General features: G+C 38.6%; 1 protein-coding gene and 1 pseudogene across 4 annotated transcripts in view; one reads left to right on the plus strand and one right to left on the minus strand.

Annotated features, from left to right (window-relative positions):
• Positions 1-2658: 2658 nt before the first annotated feature.
• GOLGB1 (golgin B1) overlaps positions 2659-27784 on the plus strand; it is a 98401-nt gene continuing 73275 nt past the window's right edge. Inside the window, exons 1-5 of one of the 4 annotated variants that reach the window (XM_036242318.1) lie at positions 2659-2777; positions 22896-23795; positions 26240-26334; positions 27150-27302; positions 27472-27624. In XM_036242318.1, coding sequence (XP_036098211.1) covers positions 26242-26334; positions 27150-27302; positions 27472-27624 — 399 coding nt within the window. In that variant the 5' untranslated portion in view covers positions 2659-2777; positions 22896-23795; positions 26240-26241. Of the gene's footprint in view, positions 2778-22895; positions 23796-24170; positions 24220-24515; positions 24699-26239; positions 26335-27149; positions 27303-27471; positions 27625-27784 lie in introns of those variants that run through there. The other 3 variants (XM_036242320.1, XM_036242319.1, XM_036242321.1) reach the window with 3 other exon arrangements.
• Positions 22884-24012, minus strand: LOC118616959 (annotated as a pseudogene).

Genomic DNA, 27784 nt, shown 5'->3' on the forward strand with positions numbered 1-27784 from the left:
GGCAGGCCCTAGTCAAGAAATGAGCACCAAAATATGGACACATATTTCTACACTTCCAGAGTAAACACCCATGACTCACTACCTCTGAGTGCTAGAATTTTATAAAAATTATTTTCTTAGGCTTTGCGTATGGGCTGTTTGGTACACTCTGGGTTCTTCTGGGATTTTTGCTGATGTAGGGCAACATAACTGATAAGGAGGCAGAGCTCTGCAGGGCAAGTATATATAGATATTTTCACACAAACTCCAAATCTCATAATTTAGACTTCTCTTCACCCCTAGAGGAACTCTGAATAATAGGATTATATGTAATGGCTATTTAAATATAACACCGAGAGACCAGCTACATGAGAGGTCTGTACATCATCAGGGCAGTTTCAGCTGTTGCAGTCAGCTGGGTGTCGCAGCTCTAAACAGGTGCAGTTCATATTCAGCGACATTCCTTTGTTTACTAACCTCAACTAGAAGCTCTTGGAGAGTCTGCGGAAGACCTTCCAATGCCTGGCTCCTGTCAGGCTCTGCAAGGGCTCCCCTGTACACTCCAAGTGTTGAGTACAAGAGGACGAAACAGAAGTCATCAGACTGCCAATATATATAGAGTGCTCATACAACTCCACAAAAGGAAGACACAGAACCCAATTAAAAAATGGGCAGAGGAGCTGAATAGACACCTCTCCAAACAGGACATACAAATGGCCAAGAGACATATGAAGAAATGCTCAACATCACTAATCATCAGAGAGATGCAAATTAAAACAACAATGAGGTATCACCTCACACCTGTCAAGAATGGCCGCCATCAACAAATCATCAAACAACAAGTGTTGGCGAGGGTGTGGAGAAAAGGGGACTCTAATACACTGCTGGTGGGAATGCAAACTGGTGCAGCCGCTATGGAAAACAATATGGTGTTACCTCAAAAAATTAAAAATTGAACTCCCATTTGACCCAGTGATCCCACTGCTGGGAATATACCCTAAGAAGCCTGAAACACCAATCAGGAAGAATATATGTACCCCCATGTTCATAGCAGCACTATTTACAATAGCTAAGATCTGGAAACAGCCCAAGTGTCCACCAGTAGACGAATGGATCAAAAAGCTGTGGTACATATACACCATGGAGTACTATGCAGCGGTAAGAAAGAAAGATCTCTTATCCTTTGAGACGACATGGAGGGACCTGGAAAGTATTATCCTAAGTGAAAGAAGCCAAGCAGAAAAAGACAAATACCACATGATCTCACTTATATACGGAATATAATGAACATAACAGTCTGAGGAATACAGTAGACCCAGACACATGGAAGTAGGGCACAGACTGACATCCCTCAGAAGAGGGGATGGGGGGTGGGGGGGTGGGAAGAGATAAACCACAGAACTTATATGCATGTATGCATGACCAATGGACATGGACAACTAAGCCGGGGACGGGGCGGAGGTGGGGTGGGGTGGGGGGTGCCAATGGGGTAAAAAGGTAAAATATCTGTAACAAAAAAATAAATAAAAAAAGGATGCACATGTGTAAAAAAAAAAAAAAAAAGAAATTATCAGACTGGTCTGGTTTTCTAAAATTGCAGCCTTGTACACGCACTATACCCTTTCTCTGCTTATTTTTTCCCTAAGCATTTTGCCATCTACAATACTATATTAAATACCTTCATTTTCTCTCTAAATTGAGTTCCAAAAAAGCAGGAATTTTTGTCTCTCTTAATCTCAGCTATATCTCCAGGTTCAAGAACAGTATACAGTAATTGCAGGGGACTGCAATTTCAGATGAGTAGCCAGCAAAGGCCTTATTGAGCATTAAGGTGAAGATGCCTGGCACACAGTAAGCCTAAATAAATTTAAAATCACTCTTATTGTCAAGAGAGTGCCTGAAATCATGGGAGCGGTCTACTTTCCCCCCTTTCCTTAGGGGCTTAAGGAGGGCATGCATGATTTCGGTGACTTGTTTACTGGAGCTCCTCACTGACTCCCATTCAAGAACCTGAGTCCTCAAATGTCACCTTTGGCCTAGTTTAAGCGCCACTTCTTAAGAGGCACTTTCCTAGTATTTACTATTCTCCCTCACTCATGTCTTTAGAGACATCTCTGATCCTCTTTAATATAGACGCCAGGTTCTAGTTCAAGTTCCATCTCTAAGTCGGTTTTGTGGGCGAATCCCTTTAGTCTGGTTCTCATTTTTCATGACTAAAATGAAAAGGTCATATTAGACGACTTACTTTCCGGATCTAATAATTTATTATTGTAAGAGCAACCCCACATCACCACTCTCTTCTCACAGCTTATTCAACCACCCTCACGGTAGCGGTAGTCTGAGTCAGTCGCGGCCGACGCCGTGAGGGAACTGGAGGATTCCGGCCGACCCACTAAACACTTGAAACACCTGATTTTGACCAGAACGCCTGCCCTCCCGGCATTTCCGGCTCGAAACCAGATCTTTTTCCGGAACACTAGCTCTCGTCTGACTCCGCCCCCCCTCTTTAGAGTCCATTGGCTGTTTCTTTGAGGAAGCGGAGCACTTCCTGACGTTGATTGGTTTCCGACGTTGTTGATGGGTTAGTAACAAACAAGGCGTGCCTGGTCTCCCTGGTAACGCTCTGCCGATAGCCCTGATTGGTCCATGTTTTAATCCCATCTTCCGTCCCAACAGCGAGTGGTTGAGTCCCTTGGCGGGGCGCGGCGGTGGTAGGTGTAGCGTTTGGGATTCCCGAGCTGACGTGGCTTAAATTTGGGAGGGGGGCAGCTGGAGCCACTGGCGGCAGCCTCTTCCAGGTGAGTGGGGGACGCTCCCCAACTCCTCCCCTCCGTGAGTTTTTTAACGGTAACCCCCTTCGCAGGGCTCGCGGAGCTCCCGAAGCAGCCACACTGTGGTCCCCTCCCCGCCCGGCCTCCCAGATTTAGTCCGAGATCTAGCCCTACACTCGCCTCCCTTCATCCACCAGGCCAAACTCTAGTCGCCTACACGCCTTCTGGCCCGCCAGAGGGCTTCGGGGTCGCCCTGCGCAGCCTCCAGCACCTATAAGCGGTTTGTCCCCTCCCTAGAACGTTTTTCCGCCGGGAGCGACGGAGAAAGGCGCTGGGGTCAGTCCTGCTCGCGCCGCCTTGCTCCCTGAGCGGCCTGCTTAGGCCAGCCTGGCTATGCGGCAGCTGACGTGGGAGAGTACCTGCCGGGCTCAGGCCCTAAACAAACTTAGTGTCCGGAAGGGGAGGCGGGACCCACACAAATCAAAGGTCACAGGAATGTTGGAGAGATTAACTCAAACGAGGGCCTTTGGGACAATCCCGCTAAGGAGTTGCTGGAGAGATTCAGAGAGAAGGGGTGGTTTTTGCAATTCCATCAACACTGAAATCCCAGGAATCTGGTGGGCAGGCTGTAAGAGGAAAGGGATTCCTGAAGAGAGTACTGGGTGGGGAAAGAACTTGATTTGGTGGTCTGGAGGATGTTTATTCTGCGGGTAGTGTGTAGGAGTGTGAAAGGGAGGATGAACCCCCTGACAAATAAGAAATATATTTGTCTGACTTATTTAAAGAGTTCCAGTTGGCCTATGTGGAGAGGACAATTTAGGAGTGGGATAGATATTTAAAAACACTGGATAAGTACTTTAACTTTTGGAAATAGTTGGAAGCTCTGTGAGCTTGAAAAGAATCTTACAGCTCTGCAAGATGACAGTGGAGAACTCCGTAGAGGCTGGGGACCTTTCCCCAAGCATGAAGTAATTAAATTTGGATGGTCCAATGATTGTGAATGGTCAAGACCAGGAAATGTTCTTTAGGAAAATGGCAGGATTTGGTCATGGAATAGATATAGGGAAAAACTGAAGATAACTAAAAATTGCAGGCATTGTACAATGTTTAACAGCTTTTACTTTTCATCCTTTGGCTATGGAATGAATGGCCATTAAAAGCTTTTTTCTGCGTTAAATTTGCTTGACTGTATCAGTAGTTACCAAACATTTTTTATTGCACCCCCCCCCCCCTTCAGTAAAACATCTTAAATAAGAGTCCTCCAAATACTGTAAATTTACTTGTGGGTAAATGGATAAAATGGCACTTTAAATATATTATAAAATATGCAAAAGCATAATATTTAAAGGTTGAAAACAAATCTTGCCCACTCCCTGGGATACTTCCAAACTAATTTAGAGCCCATATAAGAGCCCTTATTTTTCAAAAAGGCTGTTGGCATTTCTGAGGACTTCCAGACTGAGGGGACCTCCTTTTTTAGAAAGTTTTTTGATGGCTTCCATTCTTCTGGGATGTAGATTCTCCTAAAAAAAAATTATCTGTAGGAGATCATTTTTTTTCCCCTTCTGCTGGACCCTTAAAGGCCCCTCTCTTTACCCCCTTTGCATTAATGGATTAATTAGGAGATGTTGGTTTTACTCTTGTTTATAAAAAATAAATCATTCATAAACTTCTTTAGGTTAACTACTGTTAGGAATAAATTATTTGGGAAATGTCTCACCACTGGTCATTCATTACATACCACTCTATTGTTAGGAACCACTATATAAGTGGAGCTTAGGCTTTATAATACTCTATTTTTATGAATACTCTATTTTTAATAAACTGTTTAAAGTCAGCAGTATATGCTTTTAATAAAATGAAACTTAATACAAAAGGATATAATATGAAAACAAAAATCTTTTTATCTACTGACCCTTTTCCTCGTTCCCCATCTTCCAAAAGTAAGCACTGTAAATAATTATTTTTTTCCTAGGAAACTTTCTGATCATATTCAAGCACATATATATTTTCCCCTTCTTTTCCTCTCCCACAAGTGGAACCATAAAACAAAAGCTATTTTACACCTTCCTTTTGCCACTCAATACTACATATCGGGTATGTTTCCATATCCATAAGTATAAAACTACCTCATTTTTTTTTTTTTTTATCCTCACCCGAGGACATTTTTCCATTTTTTGTTCAGATAGAGTGGGAGAGAGAGAGAGAGAGAGAGAAACATCGACGTGAAAGGGACACATTGAGTGGTTGCTACCTGCACGACCCAACCAGGGCTGGGGACAAACTGCAGCCGAGGTACGTGCCCTTAACGGGAACCGAACCCAGGTTTCTGTGGACCGCAGGTCGACGCTCTAACCGCTGAACCAAACTGGCCAGGGCTAAAACAACCTCCTTTTTAAAAAAAGGCTATACAGCCTTCCCTTGCAGAAATATCAAAATGTATTTAGCCTCCCCTCTACTGATGGACATTTAAGATTCTTTCCAGTTATTGGGCATCACAAACACTGCTATAGTGAACACCCATGTACATACATCCTGGGTCCTTGTGTGAGCCTATCTATGATATAAACAATATGGAATTTTTTGGGACTATACTATTCTGAATCATTTCATTTTAGTCTATGTAGTCCTCAAAAAAAGTGCTTATGGAACTATAACTATATATATAAGTATATGAGTGTCCTCATGCCTCCCAGTCCTATTTTCAGCCCCCGTGACAAATGTTGGGTGATGAGGTTACTCAGAAAATAGATTATCTTTTATGTATCTCCACCAGCCAAGAAATTTTGTTGAGATCGGTGACTAGGCAAATTATTTAACCTTGCTATTCCTTAGTTTACTCATCTTAAAACTGGGAATATTGATAGTACCTCCTCTTTGGGGTTGTTTTAATAATAAAACAAATAAAATAATGATGGTAAATAAATTATATGTAAAGCAATTGGAGCAGTACTTAATACATAGTACTGTGCATATAATTATAGCTAACATTTACACTGAATTTATTAAATGAAAATGGTTTTTTGTGTCATGCAAAATAATTTTTTATTTTCTAATTATAAAACTATATCATAACATTGCATATGCTTTTTCCAGCTATATGGCAATATTTCCTGTCAGTTCCTCAGACTGTCTGAGAATCACTTTGAGAATTAAGGAAAACTATTGAGGCTCACACAAATATACATTTGAGGAGGGACCTGGAAATCTCACCATTTTCTGTTGTTGTTTCTGTGGGAAAATATGATTTAAATTCCTAAGTAAGTGAATGTACACACAGGCATGTGATATCTTCAGTTATTTTCTTATGCATGTTGTACTAAGTTCTCTGTGGTTAGGGACATGCCTTATATTTCTTTTTATATTTTTGTGGCTCCTGGCATTATGCTCTACACCAAGTAGGTATTTTCAAAATAGTTATTTATAGCAGTGAAGACTTTGAGAAAGTAAGACTTACTAAATTTTTAAAAAATTGTTTTTTCTTTATTGCTTCTAGAGAGAGAGGAAGGGAAAGGGAGAGAGAGATAGAAATAGCAGTGAGAAAGAACATCAATTTGCCACCTCCTTCATGCTCCCCACTGGAGATTGGGCGCACAACTTGGGCATGTGTCCTGACCAGGAATCAAACCAGTGACCTGTTGGTGCATGGGTCGATGCTCAACCACTGAGCCACACCAGCCAGGCTGACTTACTGAATTTTAAGTGCCACCTCAACATAAAATTATGTTGATCCTATACAGAGTTTGTGGAAGTTGTGGCCAGCATTGGCTTGGAGGAATTGTTTTATTTGCCTAAGTGTTTTATTGAAGCCTGGTCTTGGCATGTAACTCTTTATTTTCTTCTTTTCCCAAGTTGCTACCCATCATTCTGGTGCTTTATAAAACAATAGCAAGAGCATTGTTTGTTCAGTGGTCACACATATTCCGTACATGAATTCATGAATACCATGAACAAATATTTTCCCCTTTCCTAATTTTTATATATGCATTTGCCCATTTCTGCTCTACAGTGAATCTAACAGAGGGGGAGGTCCATCTTTCTTCATTTAGCGTAAGCATGCTACTTAGTGGTTTTCTTGCCCTCAAATTCCCAACCTTTGACCTACCTAAAGCACTTAACTGCGCCTGAGATGCCCTTTCCACTTTAATTTTTATATTATTTCTTTAATATAAACAGCTATAGAAATCACTTTTGAATCACAGAGTCATAATACTGGGCATTAGAATGCTCCTTGCCGTATTTTTAAGTGGTTATATGAGAAAAGTAACCTATTTTCCATTTAAAGAGCATTATCTTATTCAGTAATGCTGAGGGACTCTGGAATATCTCAACTTCTCTGTCAGTTTTCCTCACATATAAAATGAGGGTGATGATAACCTACCTTGCAAATTTTGTAAGGATTAGAGAGAATGTATGTAAAGTGTCTGGTACAGATTGCTCAATAACTGTTACCATTAATAGTATCATTATCCTATGTTCATCTGTATGTGTCCTTCATGTACAATAATTATAATAGGATGCTGATGAATTCACACAACCTTCTAGGGAGGATGAATTAGAATCGGATGTGTCGTAGTGGTGGATTGAGGATGGAGTTTCAGTTTGAAGAAACATTCAGGATTTAAATATTATATTTGGAAAATTAAAACTAATCATTATTTTCACAACAGATATTACATATCACCACAATCTTCTTGACTAATGATGCTATGCAAAAGATCTGACCTAGGGCATACCACCTTGGGTGTGTGTGTGTGTTTGTGCATACATGGTAAAACACACACGATAATCTTATATTTCTCCAAAGGGCATATGGTTTTCTTTCTTTTTTTTTATATCCTCACCTGAGGACATTTTTGCATTTATCTTCAGATAGAGCAGGAGGGAGAGAGGGAGAAAGAGAGAGAGAGAAACATCGATGTGAGAGAGACATCAAGTGGTTGCCACCCACACAACCCCAACCGAGGCCGGTGACAAACTGCAACTGAGGTACATGCCCTTAGCGGGAACCAAACCCAGGACACTCTGGTCTGCAGACCAACGCTCTAACCGCTGAGCCAAACTGGCCAGGGCAAGGGCGTGTGGTTTTAAAATGGTTGAGAAACATTGTCACTGTGTCTGATGTCTCAGTATTATTCTGTTTAGATCTCAAGGTAGTAGCAGTAGCAGTAGGAGCCAAGCTGCTTAGAGCAGAATGTGTAGGTACAAACAGCAGGGCTATGACAGAGGTGGGTGGGAGGTTGGCTGGGGAATCTGAACTGAAAGTGATAGAAAATGGGCAGTGAATGAGGTAAATATAGGTCAGGGGGTGTGACAACAGAGGTTAAATCGAGAAACTCCCTTATGGACAGCTCTAGCTGTTAATTGATTTTTTTTAAAACTTTATATTGTGAAATAAAACTCAGGTACTAAAAAAGCACCCCCCCAAAAATGTATAGTGTAAAGAATTATTATAAGATGAACATCTTGTAATAACTACCAGTTTAAGAAATGTAATTTTGGCAGTCATCTGAGGAACCCTTTCATGCACCCCATCCCAATCATAGCCCTCTCTTTCCTTCCAAAGTAACATTTCCTGTGGAAGTGTTTCTTTATGGTTTTATCGCCCAAATGTGAACTTGTCCCCCCTCCCCCCTTCCTCCCAGTTAACTTGATATGTCTCTTGTTTTTTCCTTACTTGAAGAACTAAGGCCTTTTAACCTGTGAAGTTTCTCGCACTCTGGAAATTGTACTTTTATGGGTGCAGTTCAGCATATTCCTTTGCATTTCCTGCAAATTAGCAGCCAATCCAGTGGCTCCACCAGGCTGAGGTTCGATTTCTTTGGCAAGACTATAGGTGGGGTATAGTCTTTCATCAGGAGGATGATAATGTCTGGGTTTTGCTCTTTTTGTTGTTGTTATCGTCTATCAATGCTCTGTGTCTAGATGCATGAATTTATTAGGAGTTGTAAAATATTAGATTAGAAATTCTGATTCTACCATTTTATTTTCTTTTATTAGCTGGAATAATTTTATAAGGCGACGTATCCCTTCCTGAGTGGTACAGTTCAAATAGGAAAGGCAAGATAAATTATTGTACTTACTTAGTTTTCAACATAATCAGTTCAGGTGATGACCATTATTATTATGAAGTGTGTGTGGCTTTAAATATTTTTGATGTATTTCAATGCATTGCAATTCATATTCTTATCAGAAACTCAAATTGTTCCCTTGGCCTCTAGGAGTTTCTTCAGTTTGGCTCCTGAGTCATTTTGAGATGACTGTAGAAATCTTTGCTAGCTTCCTTGCTATTTGGTATGACAAGATGTTTCAGGCTCATATTTGCATCTTCTACTTCAGATCTGGAACCAGTCATTTCTCTAAGAAGCCCTCTGCTTAAAACAATTTTTTTTAATGGGAAGTGATATTTCAAGACTCCAGTCTATGCACTACAGATACTCATTGTTTATTGGTTTGTCATTGTTTTTAAGTCTTTTCAGAGGACAGAGCTAGGAAAATATATTAAGGTAAAATGCCTTGTAGGTTCATACTGATACTTTCAATTCAAATTTAAGATTAGTTTTTATTTTGGGGTTCTTAATTTCTTTTGTGTTATATCTGTTACTCTTTTTTCATACTGAAAATATGATAGAATTACTATGCCCATAATTATTCATTTTCTTTAATTCCACAAGAAACATAGAATAGCCTAGGAATAACAATATTGATACAACCACCATCAATTTGGGTTTTTGAAAAACAATGTAAAAAGGTTTTTTTATGCATATGCTATTTACATTCTTTCCAGTATTTTTCATGGTAGCCCTATATATTGTCAGAGCATATAATCATTAAATACTATTCTTTCTCCATCCTAGTCTTAGTTCTACAAGTAACTATATACTGAATGCTTATAATAAATCCTTTCTAAAAAAATGTTTATTGAATTAAAAAAAAATTTTTTTTAATTATTTTTTTATTTTTATTTTTTTTATCCTCACCCGAGGACAGAGGGAGAGAGAGAGAAAAAAAGAGAGAGAGAGAGAAACATCGACCTGAAAGGTACACATCGAGTAGCTGCCACACGCAGGACCCAACCGGGGCCTGGGACAAACTGCAACCGAGGTATGTGCCCTTAGCGGGAACTGAACCCGGGTCTCTCTTGACGGCAGGCCGATGCTCTAACTGCTGAGCCAAACCAGCCAGGGCTGTTTATTGAATTTATTGGGGTGAGATTGGTTAATAAAATTGTATAGGTTTCAAATGTACAATTCTGTAATACATCATCTGCATATTGAATTATGTGTTCAGCACCCAAAATCAAGTCTTCTTCCTTCACTATTTATTACCCCTTTACTCTCTTCTACCTCCCCATCCCCCTTTCTCTATAGTAATCACCATACTGTATGTCTATGAAGTCCCCCTTTAATCCCTTCATTTTTTCCACCCAGCCCCCTAATCACCTTCCCCTTTGACAGCTGTCAGTCTGTTTTCTGTCTCTGTGAGTCTGTTTCTATTTTGTTTGTTAGTTTATTTTGTTCATTAGATTCCACATATAAAAGAAATCATGTTTGTCTTTCTCTCAACTGGCTTATTTCACTTAGCATAATGCTCTTCAGGCCCATCCCTACTGTCACAAAAGGTAAGACTTCCTTTTTTACTGCCAAGTAGTATTCCATTGTGTAAATGTACCACAGCTTTTTTATCCTCTCATGTAGTGATGAGCGCTTGGGCTGCTTTTAGATCTTGGCTGTTGTAAATAATGCTGCAGTGAACTTAGGGATGCGTATATTCTTTTGAATTAGTGTTTCGAGTTTTTTCAGATATATTCTCAGAAATGGAATTGCTGAGTCATAAGGCAGTTGCATTTTTAATTTTTTGAGGAAACTCCATACTGCTTTCCACAGTGACTGTCCATTCCCACCAACAGTGCAAGAGAGTTCTCTTTTCTCCATTTCCTCTCCAGCACTTGTTTGTTGATTTATTGATGATAGCCATTCTGGCAGGTGTGAGGTGGTATCTCATTTGTTTTAATGTGCATTTCTCTGATGACTAGTGACATTGAGAGCATCTTTTCATATGTCTATTGGCTATCTGTATGTTCTCTTTGGAGAAGTGTCTGTTCAGGTCCTTTGCCCATTTATTAATTGAATTGTTTGTTTGTTTTTTGGGTGTTGAGTTGTATAAGTTCTTTATAAATTTTGGATATTAACTCCTTAGTAGGTATATCATTGGTGAATATGTTCTCCCATTAGATGGATGGTGTCTTCATTTTGTTGATGGTTTCCTTTGCTGTGCAAAAACTTCTTGGTTTGATGTAGTCACATTTGTTTATTTTTTCTTTTGTTTCCCTTGCTGAAAGTGATATATCAGAAAAAATATTGTTACAAGATCTGAGATTTTACTGCCTGTGTTTTCTTCTAAGACTTACGGTTTTGAGTCTTTTTTTTAAATTTTTTTTTTATCCTCACCCGAGGATATTTTTCCATTTTTTGTACAGATAGAGTGGGAGGGAGAGAGGAAGGGAGAGAGAGTGAGAAACATCGACGTGAAGGGACACATCGAGTGGCTGCCACCCGCACAACCAACCAGGGCCGGGGACAAACTGCAACCGAAGTACGTGCCCTTAGCGGGAACCGAACCCGGGTCTCTCCGGACCGCAGGCCGACGCTCTAACCGCTGAGCCAAACTGGCCAGGGCCGGTTTTGAGTCTTATACTTCAGTCTTTCATCTATTTTCAGTTTATTCTTGTATATGGTATAAGAAGGTGTTCTAGTTTCATTTATTTTCCACATATCTGTTCATTTTTTTCCAGCACCATTTATTAAATAGACTCTCTTTACCCCATTTTATGTTCTTGCCTCCTTTGTCAAATATTAATTGACCGTAAAGGTGTAGGTTTATTTCTTGGCACTCTATTCTGTTCCACTGATCTAGATAACTGTTTTTATGCCAGTACGACCAATCCTTATAATGATGTGTTTTGGTTATTTTGGTCGTCTCAAGCTTTCTCTCTAACAGATGACTTAGGAAAGGCTCATGGGAAATTTTTTATTAATTCTCTTGCATGTTTGTAACATTCTCGGCTCATTATAGCTGGTCATTTTTGCTGAAAAGAAAATCCTTGGCTTGAATGTTCTTTCCTTGAATATCTCAAATCTGTGACTCCATTTTTTTTCTCCTGGCAAAAACGTTGTTAAAAAGTCTTATGATAGTCTTATTTTCTTTACCTTGCAAAGTGAGATGATCTTTTAGCCTAAATCTCAAAGGATTACTTTTACGTCCATTAATTTTACTCTAGTAAATGTCTTTTTTGGACATCTGGGTTGATATATTCAGGTACTTAGTAGGCTCTTTCAGTGTGTAGCTTCAAGTCTTTTTAAATTTCAAGTAAGTATCCCTGTATTTGGGTTTTTGTGTTTATTCTGTACCTTTGCTTTGGTTTTCTTCTTCAGAGAATCCTATTTGCATTGCTTATTTGCAATATTTATCATTTCCTCTTGATTCCCTTTTAATTACTGCTAGTTCTTTTAAATTTTTTAAATAAATAATTGGAATAATTTAGATTTTATATAGAAAATTTACAAAGACAGTTGAGTTCAGCTGACCTCTCATCCAGTATTCTCTAATGTTAACGTGTTACATTAGCAAAGAACATTTGTCAAAACTGAGAAACCAACATTGATTCATTACTAATTAACTAAACTCCATACGTTGTTTTACAGATTTCACTAATTTTTCCATGTCCCTTTTCTGTTATAGGATCATATCATAGGAAATCACATTGCATTTAATTTATTTCTTTTTCTTTTTCTTTTTAAATTGAGATAATTATAGAATCACAGTAAGTAATGCTGAGAGATCACTTATACACTTTGTGCAGTTTCCCTCAATGGTAACATTTTACAAAATTATTGTATAATTCCACAACCTGGAGACTGACATTAATACATGTCCTAGTTTTGTTTGTATACTCGTGTGTGTGTGTGTGTGTGTGTATGTGTATGTGTATGTGTGTGTGTTCTATACAATTTTATCACCTGTGTTGGTTCCATATTTACCACAGTTACGATATTACACTTTCAACATCTTTTTTTAAAAAATTAACTATGTCCTACATTCCCACCTCTAACCTCTCCCTAAGCACTGGCAACCACTCATCTGTTCTCCATTTCTAAAATTTTGTCATTTCAGCAATATAAGTAGGGAATTTTATAATATGTAACCTTTTGGAATTGGCCTTTTTTTAATTCATAAATTCCTAGAGATTAAATGGTTGCGTGTATCAATAGTTTATTCCTTTTTATTACAGCATAGTATTCTATGGTATGTATATATGCCATGGTTTGTTTAACCATTTACTTGTTCAAGAACATCCTTGCTGGTTCCTTCAATTGAAGCTGCTATGAACATTCATGTACAGATTTTTTTGTGTGTGAATTTAAGTATTCCTTTTTCTGAAATAAATGCCTAGGAGTAAAATTACTGGGTTATATAAGGTGGTTGTATATTTAGTTTATAGTTCATTTCTTGTGTTTGTTTTTTTTTAAGTTATTCTTCATTTCAACTTATCGTAGGGCATGATTTGTATGATTATTCATTTTCCTGTTCCTTTTAGTTTCATCATCATTTCCAAAATGATTTAAAATCTTTTTACCATTATTTTCACTTTACTTTTTTTTTTTTTTATTGGGGGAGATAATGTATAGATGTTTTTTAAGTCATTTGAGGTCAAAGAAAGAATCTTCTTTGTATATGTTAGGCGAAGTCTGCATTAAAGAAAATGGTCAGAGACTATCAAAAGTTTAACATTTCTTTTTTTGCTTTTTGCTTTTTACGTCTTTTTATTTATAGAATTCTCCCCTTTACACTTCCTTTGAGCTAAAAAAGCAAATTGGCTGGAGGTCATATACTGAGAAATTTTGTATCAGTAGATACATTAAGGTCTGAGACCTTCCTAACTGCTTCTTCAGACCCTGGCTTATCTATGGTGTCGGAAGAACTCTTTTCCAGACACTGGTTTTGAATTTCATGATGTTCTGTTGGTATATACCTCGAGTCCATAGTGCCTGGCCTTGTATCAATCTGTTCAGTGCTCCAGACCAAATTAAATGCAGTTACACACTCAGGGTCTAATTGAAAGCAATATTTTTGGACGTTTTGACCACATATATTTGATCGATCTTTATGCTGGTCAACTGTGATTTTCTTATTTTCACTGAAAAGTTTTTGATACTTCTCTTCTTCAGTTAAATGTTGACCTCTGCCCTTACATCCACATATTTGGACATCAGACCTAGTTACATCACTCATCCCTAAGGGGTGACTCTTCTTGGATTTTAGAGTCTGTGCTTCAGAAATATAATGTATAAAGTCATCTTTCACATGAACACATCTATGCCTAGAGTTGGCTAAAAAATAACCATCGAGAAGATCTGGAGGTTCAGTAGCTTCTAGGATTTGATCATCTTCAACATTTTTATTCTTGCATTTTCATCCTTCAGATGTAAAGAATGTTGATTGTATAAAAGCTGAACTTATGTCCAGGGGTCAGCAGTGGACACTGAAGGATGTTCCTGTGATACTGTCATTCTCAATGGACCAATTAGAGCACCCCCAAAAATGTGGATTTCAGATCCTCTACTCATCTGTCTACTCAAATATAAAGCCTCTAACTCTTTCACATTTGTCTCTTAAAAAGGTGGTAGGCATCACACGTATCAGAATTTTCACCGATATATCACCTGGTTTGCAGGTTCGATCCGAGTCGGCCAATCGATGTGTCTCCCACGTCAATGTTTCTCCCTCTCTCTCTACCTCCCTCCCTTCCATTCTCTCTGAGACCGCCTCCCGGGACTGCCAGATAACATTTCTTTAGTAAAAGTAAATATGACAGCCCGGCCAGTGTGGCTCAGTGGATTGAACATTGTCTCATGTACTAAGAGGTCCCAGTGCGATTCCTTGTCAGAGCACATGCCCTAGTTTCAGGCTCGCTCCCCAGTAGGGGGTATAGGAGGCAGCCGATTGATGTTTCTCTCTCACATTGATGTTTCTATCTCTCTTTCTAATAAAATCAATAAAAAACATTTTTAAAAAAGTAATATGAGCTCTGGCTGGTTGCTCAATGGTTAGAGCGTCGGCCCACGGACCAAAGAGTTGCAGCTTCGATTCCAGTCAAGGTCACGCACCTCGGTTGGGTTCATCCCTGGCCCTGATTGGGGTTGTGCCAGAGGCAACCAGTTGATGTATCCCTCTCATGTCTATGTTTCTCTCGCTCTCTCTCTCTCTCTCCCCCTCCCACTCTATCTGAAGATATTTCAAAAAGTATCCTCGGGCGAGGATTAAAAAAAAAAAAGTAAATATGACATATCTATCACGTACCTACTGTTTATGCTCTGCTGTGCCATTCATACATTTAACAATTAATACTTAGCTATTAATTTTTGTTAAGTAGGTGTTAATATTGAAAGTAGATATTATCATTGTTATTTAATGAACTTTATTGAGATGTAATTGAGAAATAAAAATGTATATATTTAAATTGTACAGTGTGATGTTTCGGTATACATATACATTGTTAAATGATTATTACAGTTAAGCTAATTATTATATTTATCACTTCACATAGTTACTTTTTTTTATGGTGAGAACATTCAAGATTTACTCTCAGGAAATTGCAAGTATAATATAGCATTAACTATAGTCACCATGTTGTACATTAAATCCCCAGAATTTATTCATCCTGCATAACTAAAACTTTGTACCTTTTGACAAACATCTTCCCAATTTTCTTAGCCCCTGGAAACCACTATTTCACTCTCTGCTTCTATTAGTTTGACTATTTCAGATTCCATTTATGAATGAGATCTTGCAATATTTGTCTTTCTGTACCTGGCTTATTTCTCTTGTCATGATGTCCTCCAGTCTCATCTATGTTGTTGCAAATGACAGAATTTCCTTATGTTTTAGGGCTGAATAATATTCTGTTGTGTTTATATTATATGTTTTCTTTATTCGTTCATCTGTTGATAGACACTTAGGTTGATTCTATATGGTAGTTATTGTGCATAATGCTGCAACAAACATGGGAGTGCAGATATATCTTTAAGATACTGAATTAAAAAAAAAAAGATACTGATTTCATTTCCTTTGGATACATGCCCAGAAGTGCCCTAGCCAGTGTGGTTCAGATGGTTGGAGTGTCATCCTGTGCACCGAAAGGTCGCGGGTTTGATTCCTGATTAGGGCACATACCCATATTGTGGTTTCAATCCTGGTTGAGGTGCATAAGGTGGGGGCAACTGATGGATGTTTCTCACATTGATGTTTCTCACTCCCTCTCTTCCCCCTTCTCTCCCTCCCTCTTCTCTCTCTCTAAAATCAATGAGAACATATCCTCAAGTGAAAATTTTAAAAAAACAAAAAATACATATACCAGAGTGGGATTGCTGTATCATATGGTAGTTCTATTATTAGTGTTTTGAGGAAGCTCCACACTATTTTCCGTAATAGCTATACCAATTTATATTCCAAACTACGATATACAAGGGTTCCTTTTTCTCCACATCTTGGCCAACATTTGTTTCCTTTTGTCTATTTACTAATAGCCATTCTAACAGGTAACAGGTGATACTGTGATTTTTATTTGTTTTTCCCAGATGGTTAGTGATGTTGAGCATTTTTTATTTGAATATCTTCTTTTGAGAAATGTCTGTTCAGATTATTTGTCCATTTTTATTTTTTATTTTTATTTTTTTTATCATCCTCACCCGAGGACATTTTTCCATTCTTTGTTCAGATAGAGTGGGAGGGAGAGAGAGGAACAGAGAGAGAGAAACATCGATGCGAAAGGGACACATCGAGTGGTCGCCACCCGCACAACCAACCAGGGCAGGGGAGAAACTGCAACCGAGGTACGTGCCCTTAGCGGGAACCGAACCCGGGTCTTTCTGGACCGCAGGCCGATGCTCTAACCGCTGAGCCAAACCGGCCAGGGCTATTTGTCCATTTTTAAAGGCATTTTCTATTGATTGATTGGTTGATTTTAGAGAGGAAGGAGAGGGATGGGGAGTGAGAGAGAGAGACATTAATTGGTTTCTACAGCACAACCCTGGGATCGAACCTGTGACCCTTTGGACCACAGGCCAATGCTCCAACCACTGAGCCACAGCAACCAGGGCTCTTTGCCCACTTTTTTTTTTTTAATCCTCACCTGAGGACATTTTTCCATTTTTTGTTCAGATAGAGTGGGAGGGAGAGAGAGGAAGAGAGAGAGAGAGAGAAACATCGACGTGAAAGGGACACATCGAGTGGCTGCCTCCTGCACGACCCAACCAGGGCCGGGGACAAACTGCAACCGAGGTACGCGCCCTTAGCGCGGTGGTTCTCAACCTTCCTAATGCCACGACCCTTTAATACAGTTTCTCATGTTGTATGTTGGCATATCTGCATGTGGGCAGACCCGCCTGGAGATGGATAGAGGAGTGGTGTCTCAGTTCCTAAGACCATCAGAAATACGTGTTTTCCAATGATCTTAGGCGACCCCTGTGAAAGGGTCTTTTGACCCCCAAAGGGGTCGCAACCCACAGGTTGAGAACTGCTGCTTAACGGGAACTGAACCTGAGTTTCTCTGGACTGCAGGCCTATGCTCTGACTGCTGAGCCAAACCAGCCAGGGCTCTTTGCCCATTTTTAAAAATATATATTTTTATTGATTTTTGGAGAGAGAAAGGGAGAGGGAGAGAGTGATAGAAACATCAATGAGAGAGACACGTTGATTGGCTGCCTCCTGCACGCTTCCCACTGGGGATCGAGCCCCAACCTAGGCATGTGCCTTGACCAGGAATTGAACCTGCAGCCTCTTGGTCCATGGGTCAATCAATGCTTAACCAATGAGCCACACCGGCTGGGCTCTTTGTCCATTTTTAAATTTAGTTATTTGTTTTGGATACAGAGTTGTTTGAGTTCCTTATATATTTTGGATATTAATCCTTTATTAGATGTATGGTTTGCAAATATTTTCTCAATAGGTTGTTTCTTCATTCTCTTGGGTTTTTTGCTGTGCAGAAGCATTTTAGTTTGATGCAACCTCATTTGTCTTTTTTGCTTTTATTGTCTGTGCTTTTGGAATCATATCCCAGAAATCATTGTTCAAACCATTGTCAAGAAGGTTTTCCCATATGTTTTCTTCTACTGTATATATATACAGTTTCAGGTCTTATGTTTAAGTCCTTAAACCAGTTTGAGTTGAGTTTTGTATAGAGTGATATGAGAGTCCAATTTTATTCTTCTGCATACGGATATCCAGTTTTCTAGCACCATTAATTGAAGACTGTCTTTTCCCCATTGGGTGTTCTTGACAACTTATTTGAAGATCAATTACTGGTAAATGTGTGGGTTTATTTCTGTGCTTTCTATTCTGTTCCATTAATCTATATGTTTGTTTTTTGGTTTGTGGTTTGTTTGTTTTTGTTTTTCCTCACTAGAGGTTTTGTGTGTGTGTGTGATGGAGTTTTATTGCATTCAATAGGGGAAAGGTAGATGGTTGGAATGAAAAAGATCCATCAGACTCTGGACAGGAAGGTATCATAAGGGCTCCAGCCCTTAACTGGTAGTCTTCTTGTTACTTCCTTTGGATCTCAAAATGGAGGGGAGAAAGAAAATCTTTTTTTTTAAATTTTTTATTTATTTTATATTTTAGAGAGAGAGGAAGGGAGAGGATGAGAAAGAGAGAAACAGCAACATGAGAGAGATTGAATCTGCAACCTGGGTATGTGCCCTGACTGGGAATTGAAACCACAGCCTTTCAGTGTGTGGGATGACGCTCCAACCAACTGAACCACCCAACTAGGGCAGGAATTCTTGTTTATGATCTTGTGACTTGTGAGACAGATCAGTGCAGTCAGATACGAAGCAAAGAATCTTTGCCTCCCCATAGGGCTGTTGCCAGTGTCCATCTTCATACTTTTTAAAAATGTTGAAGCCTCTAGGGGTATGGAGTATAGCAAGAAGAATGGCTGCTTTTGCCCCAAAGGCATTGGAGGGTGGGGAGGACACTATCTAGGCTCATCAGGATCATCCTCTACATTCTGAGAATATCATGCATCAACTCAGCTATCTCTGGAGGGGGCTGGGTGATTGAATATGTCTCTGAATCCTCTCTGGGGGTAGAGAGTGAAGATGACCAAGAAGGTCATCTGTCCTCGGGAAACCCAGTAGCAATAAGATGGGACAGAAGAGAACAAAAGAACAAATCAAACTGGAAAAAGCATTTGAGAAGGAGTAGGGGAAGGAAGTGTGTTAGGCACACACCTCTAGTGGGGTAGAGGAGTTTCCTATACTTGAGACCTTTATTCTCTTGAAATGACTAGGGTTGACCCAGTAGAGATATTTCCTTCTCCTGGGAATAAAACCTCAGGGATAGCTAGACATGAAGAAAGGAAATTTAACATAGGGAATGAACCTTATAGCCCTGGCCACACCCCCACTGAAGGGTTCCAGTGCCAGAAGGATTAAGAGGTCCTAGGGAAGAGCAGCGACAGTCAGATACCTTTACTCAGGCTTGAACACTGGCCATCCATCTCTGGGCTTCTGTGCCCAGAAGTACAGAGGTAAGGGTGGAAGTCACAATCACATAATCACAAGGGTCTTCTTAGTTCCCACCCCCATGAGTTGCCAGCCTGCTGACCATTCTCCACCCCATCTGAGGATATTTTTTCCATTTATTTTTGGAGAGAGGGGAAGGCCAGGGAGAGAGAGAAAAACATCAGTCTGAGAGAGAGAGTCATTATCAGTTGCCTCCCGCACATGCCCCAGCCAGGGCTGGGGATTGAACCTGCAACCCAGGTATTTGCCCTTGACCAGGAATCAAACCCATGAAACTTAGGTGTGTGAGCTGATGCTCTAACCATAGTGACACCAGCCAGGACTGTATGTCTGTTTTTATGCCACTACTGTTGTTTTCTAAATCTCACCCGAGGATATTTTTATGGATTTTTGTTTCAGAGAGAGAATGAGAGGAAGCGGGGCGGGGGGGTGGGGGGGTGGGCATCAATTGGCTACTTCCCATATGTACCCGAACTGGGGATCGAACCTGCAACCTTTTTGATGTATAGGACATTGCTCAACCAACTGAGTTACCCAGCCGGGTGATACTGTTTTCATTATTATAGCTTTATAGTATATTTTGAAGTCATTTAGTATGATGCTTCCAGCTTTGTTCATGCTCAAGATTGCTTTGGCCATTTGAGATCTTTTATGATTCTGTATGATCTTAGGATTTTTTTTTTTTATTTCTGTGAAAAAAGGTTTTGGATTTTTTTTTTTTTTTTTTTTTAATCCTCACTCGACATCTTTCCATTTTCTGTTCGGATAGATTGGGAGGGAGAAAGAGGAGGAGAGAGAGAAAAACACTGATGTGAAAGGGACACATCAAGTGGCTGCCACCTGCACAACCCAACCAGGGCCAGGGACAAACTGCAATCAAGGTACCCTTAGCGGGAACCGAACCTGGGTCTCTCGGGACTGCAGGCTAACACTTGTAACTGCTGAGCCAAACCGGCCAGGGCAGGTTTTGGAATTTTGATAGGGATGCACTAAATCTGTAGATTGCTTTGAGTGATGTATGTATTTTAATAGTATTAGTTCTTCCAATTCATGAATATGGGATACTTTTGTGTCTTCTTCAATTTCATCAGTGTTTTATACTTTTCAGTATACAGATCTTTCACCTCCTTGGTTAAATTCATTCCTAGGTATTTTATTTTTTGATGCTATTATGAGATTGTTTTTTTAATTTTTTTAAAATTAATTTATTAGTATATAGAAACAGTAAAAAAAAAAATTAATCCTCACCCGAGGATATAGTTTCTATTGATTTTCAGATAGAGTGGGAAGGAGGGAGAGAGGGAGAGTGAGAGAGAAAAAGAGAAACATCGATGTGAGAGAGACACATAGATTGGTTGCCTTCTGTACACCCCCAACCAGAACCAGGGATTGAACTGCAACCGAAGTACATGCCCTTGACTGGAATCAAACCCATGACTCTTTAGTCTGCAGGCTGATTCTCTAATCACTAAGCTAAACTGACCAGGGCTAGAAACAGTAATTTTTATATATTGATTTTGTACTCTGCAACTTTATTGAATTTATTCATTAGTACTACCAGTTTTTGGTGGAGATTCTTCCGTATGTAAGACTAAATTGAAGAAGACACAAAAGTATCCCATGTTCATGAATTGGAGGAACTAATACTGTTAAAATATATACATCACTCAAAGCAATCTACAGATTTAGTGCATCCCTATCAAAATTCCAAAACCTTTTTTCACAGGAAAATAAAAAAATCCTAAAATCGTATAGAACCACAAAAGACCCCTGCAGACAGAGACAGTTTTTTCTTGTCCTTTCTGATTTGGATGCCTTTTATTTATTTTCCTTGCATAATTGCTCTGGTGAGAATATCCAGTGCAATAGATTGAATAGAAGTAGTAAGAACTGACATTATTATCTTGTTTCTGAGCTTAGAGGGAAAACTTTCAGCTTTCCACTATTGAGTATGATGTTAGCTTATGGGCTTATATATGACCATTATTATGTTGAGGGACTTTCCTTCTGTACCTAATTTGTTGACTTTTTATCATGAAAGGATGTTGAATTTTGTGATGTTTCACAGTGATTGATTTGTGGATGTTGTACCATCCTTGCATCCCAGGAGTAAATCTTACTTGATTATGGTGTATGATCCTTTTAATGTCTTGTTCAATTTGAGAGAGAGAGAGAAAAAAACATCAAACAGATTTTTCACATGGTTAAATTTATTGTTGAAAATTTTTGCATCTATGTTCATCAGGGATATTGGCCTATAATTTTCTTTTCTTTTAGTGTTCTTGCCTGGATTTGGTATCAGGGTAATGCTGGCTTTGTAAAATGAATTGGAAAGTATTTCCTCTTCTGATTTTTTAGAAGAGTATGAGAAGGATTAAATTAAAAGATCTTCTTTAAATGTTTGCTAGAATTCACCAGTGAAGCATCAAGTCCTGAGCATTTATTTTTTGAGAGACTTTTGCTGACTGGTTTACTTTTCTTACTTGTCATTGGTCTGGTCAGACTTTTTATTACTTTATGATTCAGTCTAGGTAAATTGTATATTTCTAGGGATTCATCTGTTCCTTGCAAGTCATATAATTTGTTGGCATATAGTTGTTCATCATACTCTCTTATGATCCTTTGTATTTCTGTGGTTATCAGTTATAATGTCTCCTCTTTCACTTAAAACTTATTAGAATCTCTTTTTTCCCTTTATTAATCTAGCTAAAGGATTGTCAATTTTATCTTTTCAAAAAATCAGCTTAATTAAAAAACAGTTTTATCTCTCATTTCTATTATTTTTATTGTCTTTATTTTATTTATATCTGTTCTGATCTTGGTTATTTCCTTCCTTCTGCTAACTCTCAGCTTAGTTTGTTCTTTTTCATTTAGTTTCTTGAGGTATAAAGTTAGGTTGTTTATTTGAGTTTCTTCTTTTTTCTTAATGTAGGCATTTATTGCTGTAAACTTCCCTCTGAGAACTGCTTTTGCTGCATCCCATAGGTTTTGCTATGCTGTTTCCATTTTCATTTGTCTCAATTTTTTTATTTCTCTTTCGATTTTTTTTTTTTGACCCATTGATTGGTCAGGATTGTGTTATTTAATTTCTACATATATTTGAATTTTCAAGTTTTTCTCATGTTATTTTTTTTTCATAAAATAAAGTCAAATTTATTTAATGAGAAAGTAGAATGAATAAAAAGTAGCAAATACACACACACAAAATACACACACAGCAGCAGCACTATGTATTGACTCAAAAGGAAAAAGAGGTAGTCCAAGACTACTCAGTATGGTTTGTCAGTTAAAAGGGGAAAAAATGCTACCCCTTTACATACACACCTGCATGTACACACAAATACACGCAAAAACCATAAAAATAAAAACCCAGTATTTTTCAACAGTATACTCAATGTACAACAAACACAAATTCAGAATTATTTTACAGTGCTTCCTTTCTTAATAGATATATATTTCAATGGTTTACTATTGACTTATTTTTAAATATAGTAGTGTTACTACGTGCAATTTTTTTCTTGTATTTAACAGCTTTTCCTTTTATTTACCGTTATGTCACTAGCTTCCACCTACCAAAAGTTTCAGGTTGGCAGGCAGAACGGTGCCTCTTCTCTGTGAAATTGAATGCTGTGGTTTTAAACACTGCCCAGAAAATATTTGAGTACCATTTTAACACATGGATGTTGATGCCTAAATTGACATTTTCTGAAAAAAACTGCATGCTGTTGTCAAAGACTAGACAGTCACTGCTCATAATGGCTGTTGCAGTTCCCTCATGAATAGATTGAGGAGTGGTTTCCCGAGTCAGTCCCGCCTATGATGATTTAGTTCAAGTCATAGCAAAATGTTCAGCTTGCTTGCGTGTTCCTATCAGCTGTACAACTGAAAAGAACTACTGGTACCCATCATAACTTCTGTTTCTCCAAGACTTACATGAAGTGAAAGCCGAAGCAGGACATCACCCAGTACACAGCACCAGGAAGAGTGATGTCTGTAGCAGGGAAATCTGTATCCTCTCCCTGCAGGGTTGTAATGGACTTGTGTTGATGCATCAGATGAGTTATGACAGCATCCAAAGAGCCTTGCCACTAACAGGAAGCACCGGGGCACTGGCAGGAGTGAGGCCGAAATTCAGTTCTTTGTGGTCTGCTTTTTCTGTGTGTCACAGAGTTATTTCACATCCAGAAGAGGCATATTTACAAGGGAAAAGTACTGAATTGGCCACTTTCTCCATAGCCAAGTTGTGAATGGATCTCAACAGGCCGGCAGGTTGGACAACACATGAGCTTTGGGCGACAGTTGCTACAGATAAGATGGCCACTGTGACACCGAAGAATGGGTGGTAACACATAGTCAAAGCAGACCAGACACTCAGAAAGACTGACCAAGTCATTGTTGGACACCGTGGTACCTGTCAGGGCAGGCACCCTCTGGGAGGGTGTGCACTTGGAGGTCCTAGTAGGTAAGGCATGTGTGTGCAGTCTCCTGGCTCATTTCTGTGGGTGGAGAGTGCACCTGGGACCCAGCCCCAGCTCATGCTCTCCATCACTGCTGCTGACCCCTACCACCTTGGGCAGTGCCACCACCTCTTTTCTGTGCTTGCACTGACAGGACACCTTGGGCCTCGGCCGCTGCCTCTCGAGAGTGTACCAGATGATGACCGCCTTGGGCACCCCCATGGCCGCTGCCACCACTGCTATTTTTTTTGTTTGTTTTTTGTTAATTCTTACTCAAAGATATTTTTTTCCATTGATTTTTAGGTTGAGTAGAAAGGAGAGGGAGAAGGTGGGAATGAGGGAGGAGGAGAGACAGACAGACAGACAGACATCGATTGCTTGCCTCCCACATGACCCTGATCAGGGCCGGGGATTGATCCTGCAACCCAGGTACCTGCCCTTGAACTGGAATCAAACCCACGACCCTCCGGTCTGCAGGCTCTAACCACTGAGCCTAACTGGCCAGGGTGCTGCCACCACTATTTTGTGTGTCCCCGTATTTATTTCTATTTTCATACCATTGTGGTCAGAAATGATACTTGATATGATTCTAATATTCTTATAAGTGTTATATCCTCTTGATGAATTGACCCTTTTATTATTATATAATGACCTTCTCTGTCTCTCATGACAGTTTTTGACTTAAAGTATATTTGTCTAAATAGAACTACCTCTGTTTTCTTTAGGTTGCCATTTACATGGAATATCTTTTTACATCCCTTTGCTTTTAGCCTATGTATATACTTAGAGCTAAGTAAGTCTCTTGTGAGCAGCATATAGTTGGATTTTAGTTTTTTAATGCATTTAACCACTTTGTGTCTTTGGGCTGGAGAATTTAATTCATTTACATTTAAAGTAATTATTGAAAGGTAAGAACTTAATATTGCTGTTTTGTTAATATTTTACTCACAATATTGTAGCTCCTTTGCTCCTTTCTTGTTCTCTTGCTGTCTTCCTGGGTTTTTCAAAAAAATTTTTAATAAAATTTCTTTTTGTTTTCTTTTAAAATTTTATTTTTCAATTACAGTCTATATTCAACATTATTTTGTATTAGTTTCAGGTGTGCAGCATAATGGTTAGATAATCGTATACTTTACAAAGTGTTCTCTTTGGTATTTCCAGTACCCACCTGGCACCTTACATAGCTATTACAATATCATTTACTATATTTCCTGTGCTGTACTTTACATCCTTATTACTGCTTTGTAGCTACCACTTTGTGCTTTTTAATCCTTTCACTTTTTACACCCAGTCCCCCTTTTGAGTTTTTATATTTTTCTGATTTCTCTGTTTTTCTATTTTCAATTTTATTAATTTACTGTTCTAATCTTAATTAATTTTTCTGTTTACATTTAATTTGTTCTTTTTTTAAAATTTCCTACAGAAAACGCATAGGTTGCTAATTTTCTTCTTCCTTCTTTTCTAATATATACATTTAATGCGATGCATTTTGAACAAGGATTATATTTAAATTTAGCAAAACCACATGATTTATCTGGAAAACTTCCTGAAAGAATGGGGTTTGTGGGGCACATAAAAAGAAAAATTTGCTGAACTATGTAGCTTATTTGACAGAGTAGGAGAGAATGGCAGTTTGGAAGGGGAAGGAATAGTTAAAGTTCATGTTTGTAAATGAAGTTCGCATGAAAGAAATATTATTGAAGATAACCAGTAAGGTATATTCCCACTAAACAATTATGTATTTTTATTTTATTTAAAAAATATTAGTGATAGTGATTAAAATCTTGGTGCTGTTGTCACTGGAAAGAAAATTGTGTGACTACACTGTATGTACTCAAATGCCTTTTTTATTTTATTAGTTTTTAATCCTCACCCAAGGATATGTTTTGTTGATTTTTAATTTTTTTTAAATATGTTTTTATTGATATTTTAGAGAGAGAGGAAGGGAGAGGGAGACAGAAACATAGATGTGAGAGAGAAACATTGATTGGCTGCCTCCTGCACACCCCCACTGGGGATCCAGCTCACAACCCAGGCATGTATCCTGACTGGGAATCGAACCAGGACCTCTCAGTGCTTGGGAAGACGCTCAATCCACTGAACCACAGCGGCTGGGCATTTTTTTTTTTTTTTTTTTTTTTTTTACAGAGAGAAGGGAGAGAGAGAGAGAAACATCGATGTCAGAGAGACACACTGACCCGTTGCCTCCTGTATAAGTCCTGACTGGGGATCGAACCTGCAACCTAGGTGTTTGCCCTGATTGGGAATCGAACCCACAACCTTTTGGTGTAAATGCCTTTTTAAATGATACCATTATGCTACAGTCTTGTTTCTGGTATACATATCACCTGCACAGTTTTCTTATTTCACTTGTAGATGATATAGTTACCAATATAGGAAAAGACTATATTCTGTATTTTACTGATTCTTATGTTTTCTTTTCCTGCAGAAATGCTGAGCCGATTGTCAGGATTAGCAAATGTTGTTTTACATGAATTATCAGGAGATGACACTGATGAGAATATGAGGGCTTCCATAGACCCCGTAAGTACCTCCGTTCTGAATTAAACAGGCAAGACATATGTTCCATGTTCTTCCAAGGAAAATAATTTAAGGTAGAAGCCTCCCTTATGCTAGGTAAAAGAGGGGATTAAGAAAAATACTGAGACTTTATAAATGGTCCTTTTCCTGTAAGAGCCATAGTGATTGGAATCAAGTCCTGGATGAGATTCATAAGATATTTTTCATTTGCCCCACTCCCCCACCCCAAACTTGTTTAGTGTTATATTAAATTTTTTAAAAATTATATTGTTTTAACTCCTATTTGGGTATATATTCCTTTTCCATAGGAAAGATTTGACTGACAAATGGTGGAATTGGAATACCTTTCCGGTTTGAGCATATCTGTTTGCTATTGTATATTCATCCATCACTTCTCTTAGAGTTTGCATTGTATTTTCTGAGGGCCACATAAGGAATCAAAAGAAGTCTTTTAGTTTTCTGAAAAGACAAGCAGTATTGTCTAGTAGTTAAAGAGAATTTTATTCAACTACTTTCATAATTTAAAATTTAAAATTTTGGTTTCTTCCACTTTATGGTTTGTGATCCTTGATTCCCTTTATTTTTCTCCTTAGTAAAATTAGAAATAATAAGATTGTAAATGATATAATGTTTGTAAAATGCTTAAAATTTATAAAATACTTACATATTATAATGGCTATGATAATAATTATTATTGGATTAGAGTTGGAAAGATTTCCTAAATAAGAATATGAGTTAGGATAAGATTAATTTGGAACTCCTGTTTAGAAGCTAATACCTTTTTCCTGGTGTATTGGCACCTTTTTGTCTAAACCTAGGAATTGCCCCAAGAATCTGACATGGAATTTAATGATAAAACACAAGAGGATGTTCTGGAGCGTCTGGCTTATGCAGAGCAGTTGGTGGTGGAGCTAAAAGAAATCATCAGACAGAAGGATGCTGAACTGCAGCAGAAAGATGAAGTTCTACAGGTACCATTGCTTTAGTTCTTTCTTGCTGACTATTTACTAAAAGATTACTAGAGAATATGATTCTTATTTTCCTGATACTATAAGATGATGCCTACTTTTTATATGTGCTGGATAAGTGATGAAGTGATGAGTAAACACTTATGTATTTATCATTATTGTTCTCTGGCAGGAAGAAAGAAAAGCTGCTGATAACAAAATAAAAAAACTGAAACTTCATGCTAAGGCCAAATTAACTTCTTTGAATAAACATATAGAAGAAATGAAGGCACAAGGAGGGACTGCTCTGCCTGCCAGACCTCAGTCAGAGGAGCAGCTCTCTAAGGTATGGTGACTGGATATAATACATATTTTCTTAGTGGCAAAAGCCTTCCAATACGATAGCTCTTCCCTAATCACAAATATTTATGAAGCTAAAGTGATACAGCATTAAATGCTGTCCTCTAATTGAACTTGCAGTCTAGCTGGGCTATGGGCCACACTCA

This window comes from Molossus molossus, unplaced genomic scaffold (genome assembly GCF_014108415.1).
Source record: "Molossus molossus isolate mMolMol1 unplaced genomic scaffold, mMolMol1.p scaffold_m16_p_5, whole genome shotgun sequence".
Lineage (NCBI taxonomy): Eukaryota > Metazoa > Chordata > Mammalia > Chiroptera > Molossidae > Molossus > Molossus molossus.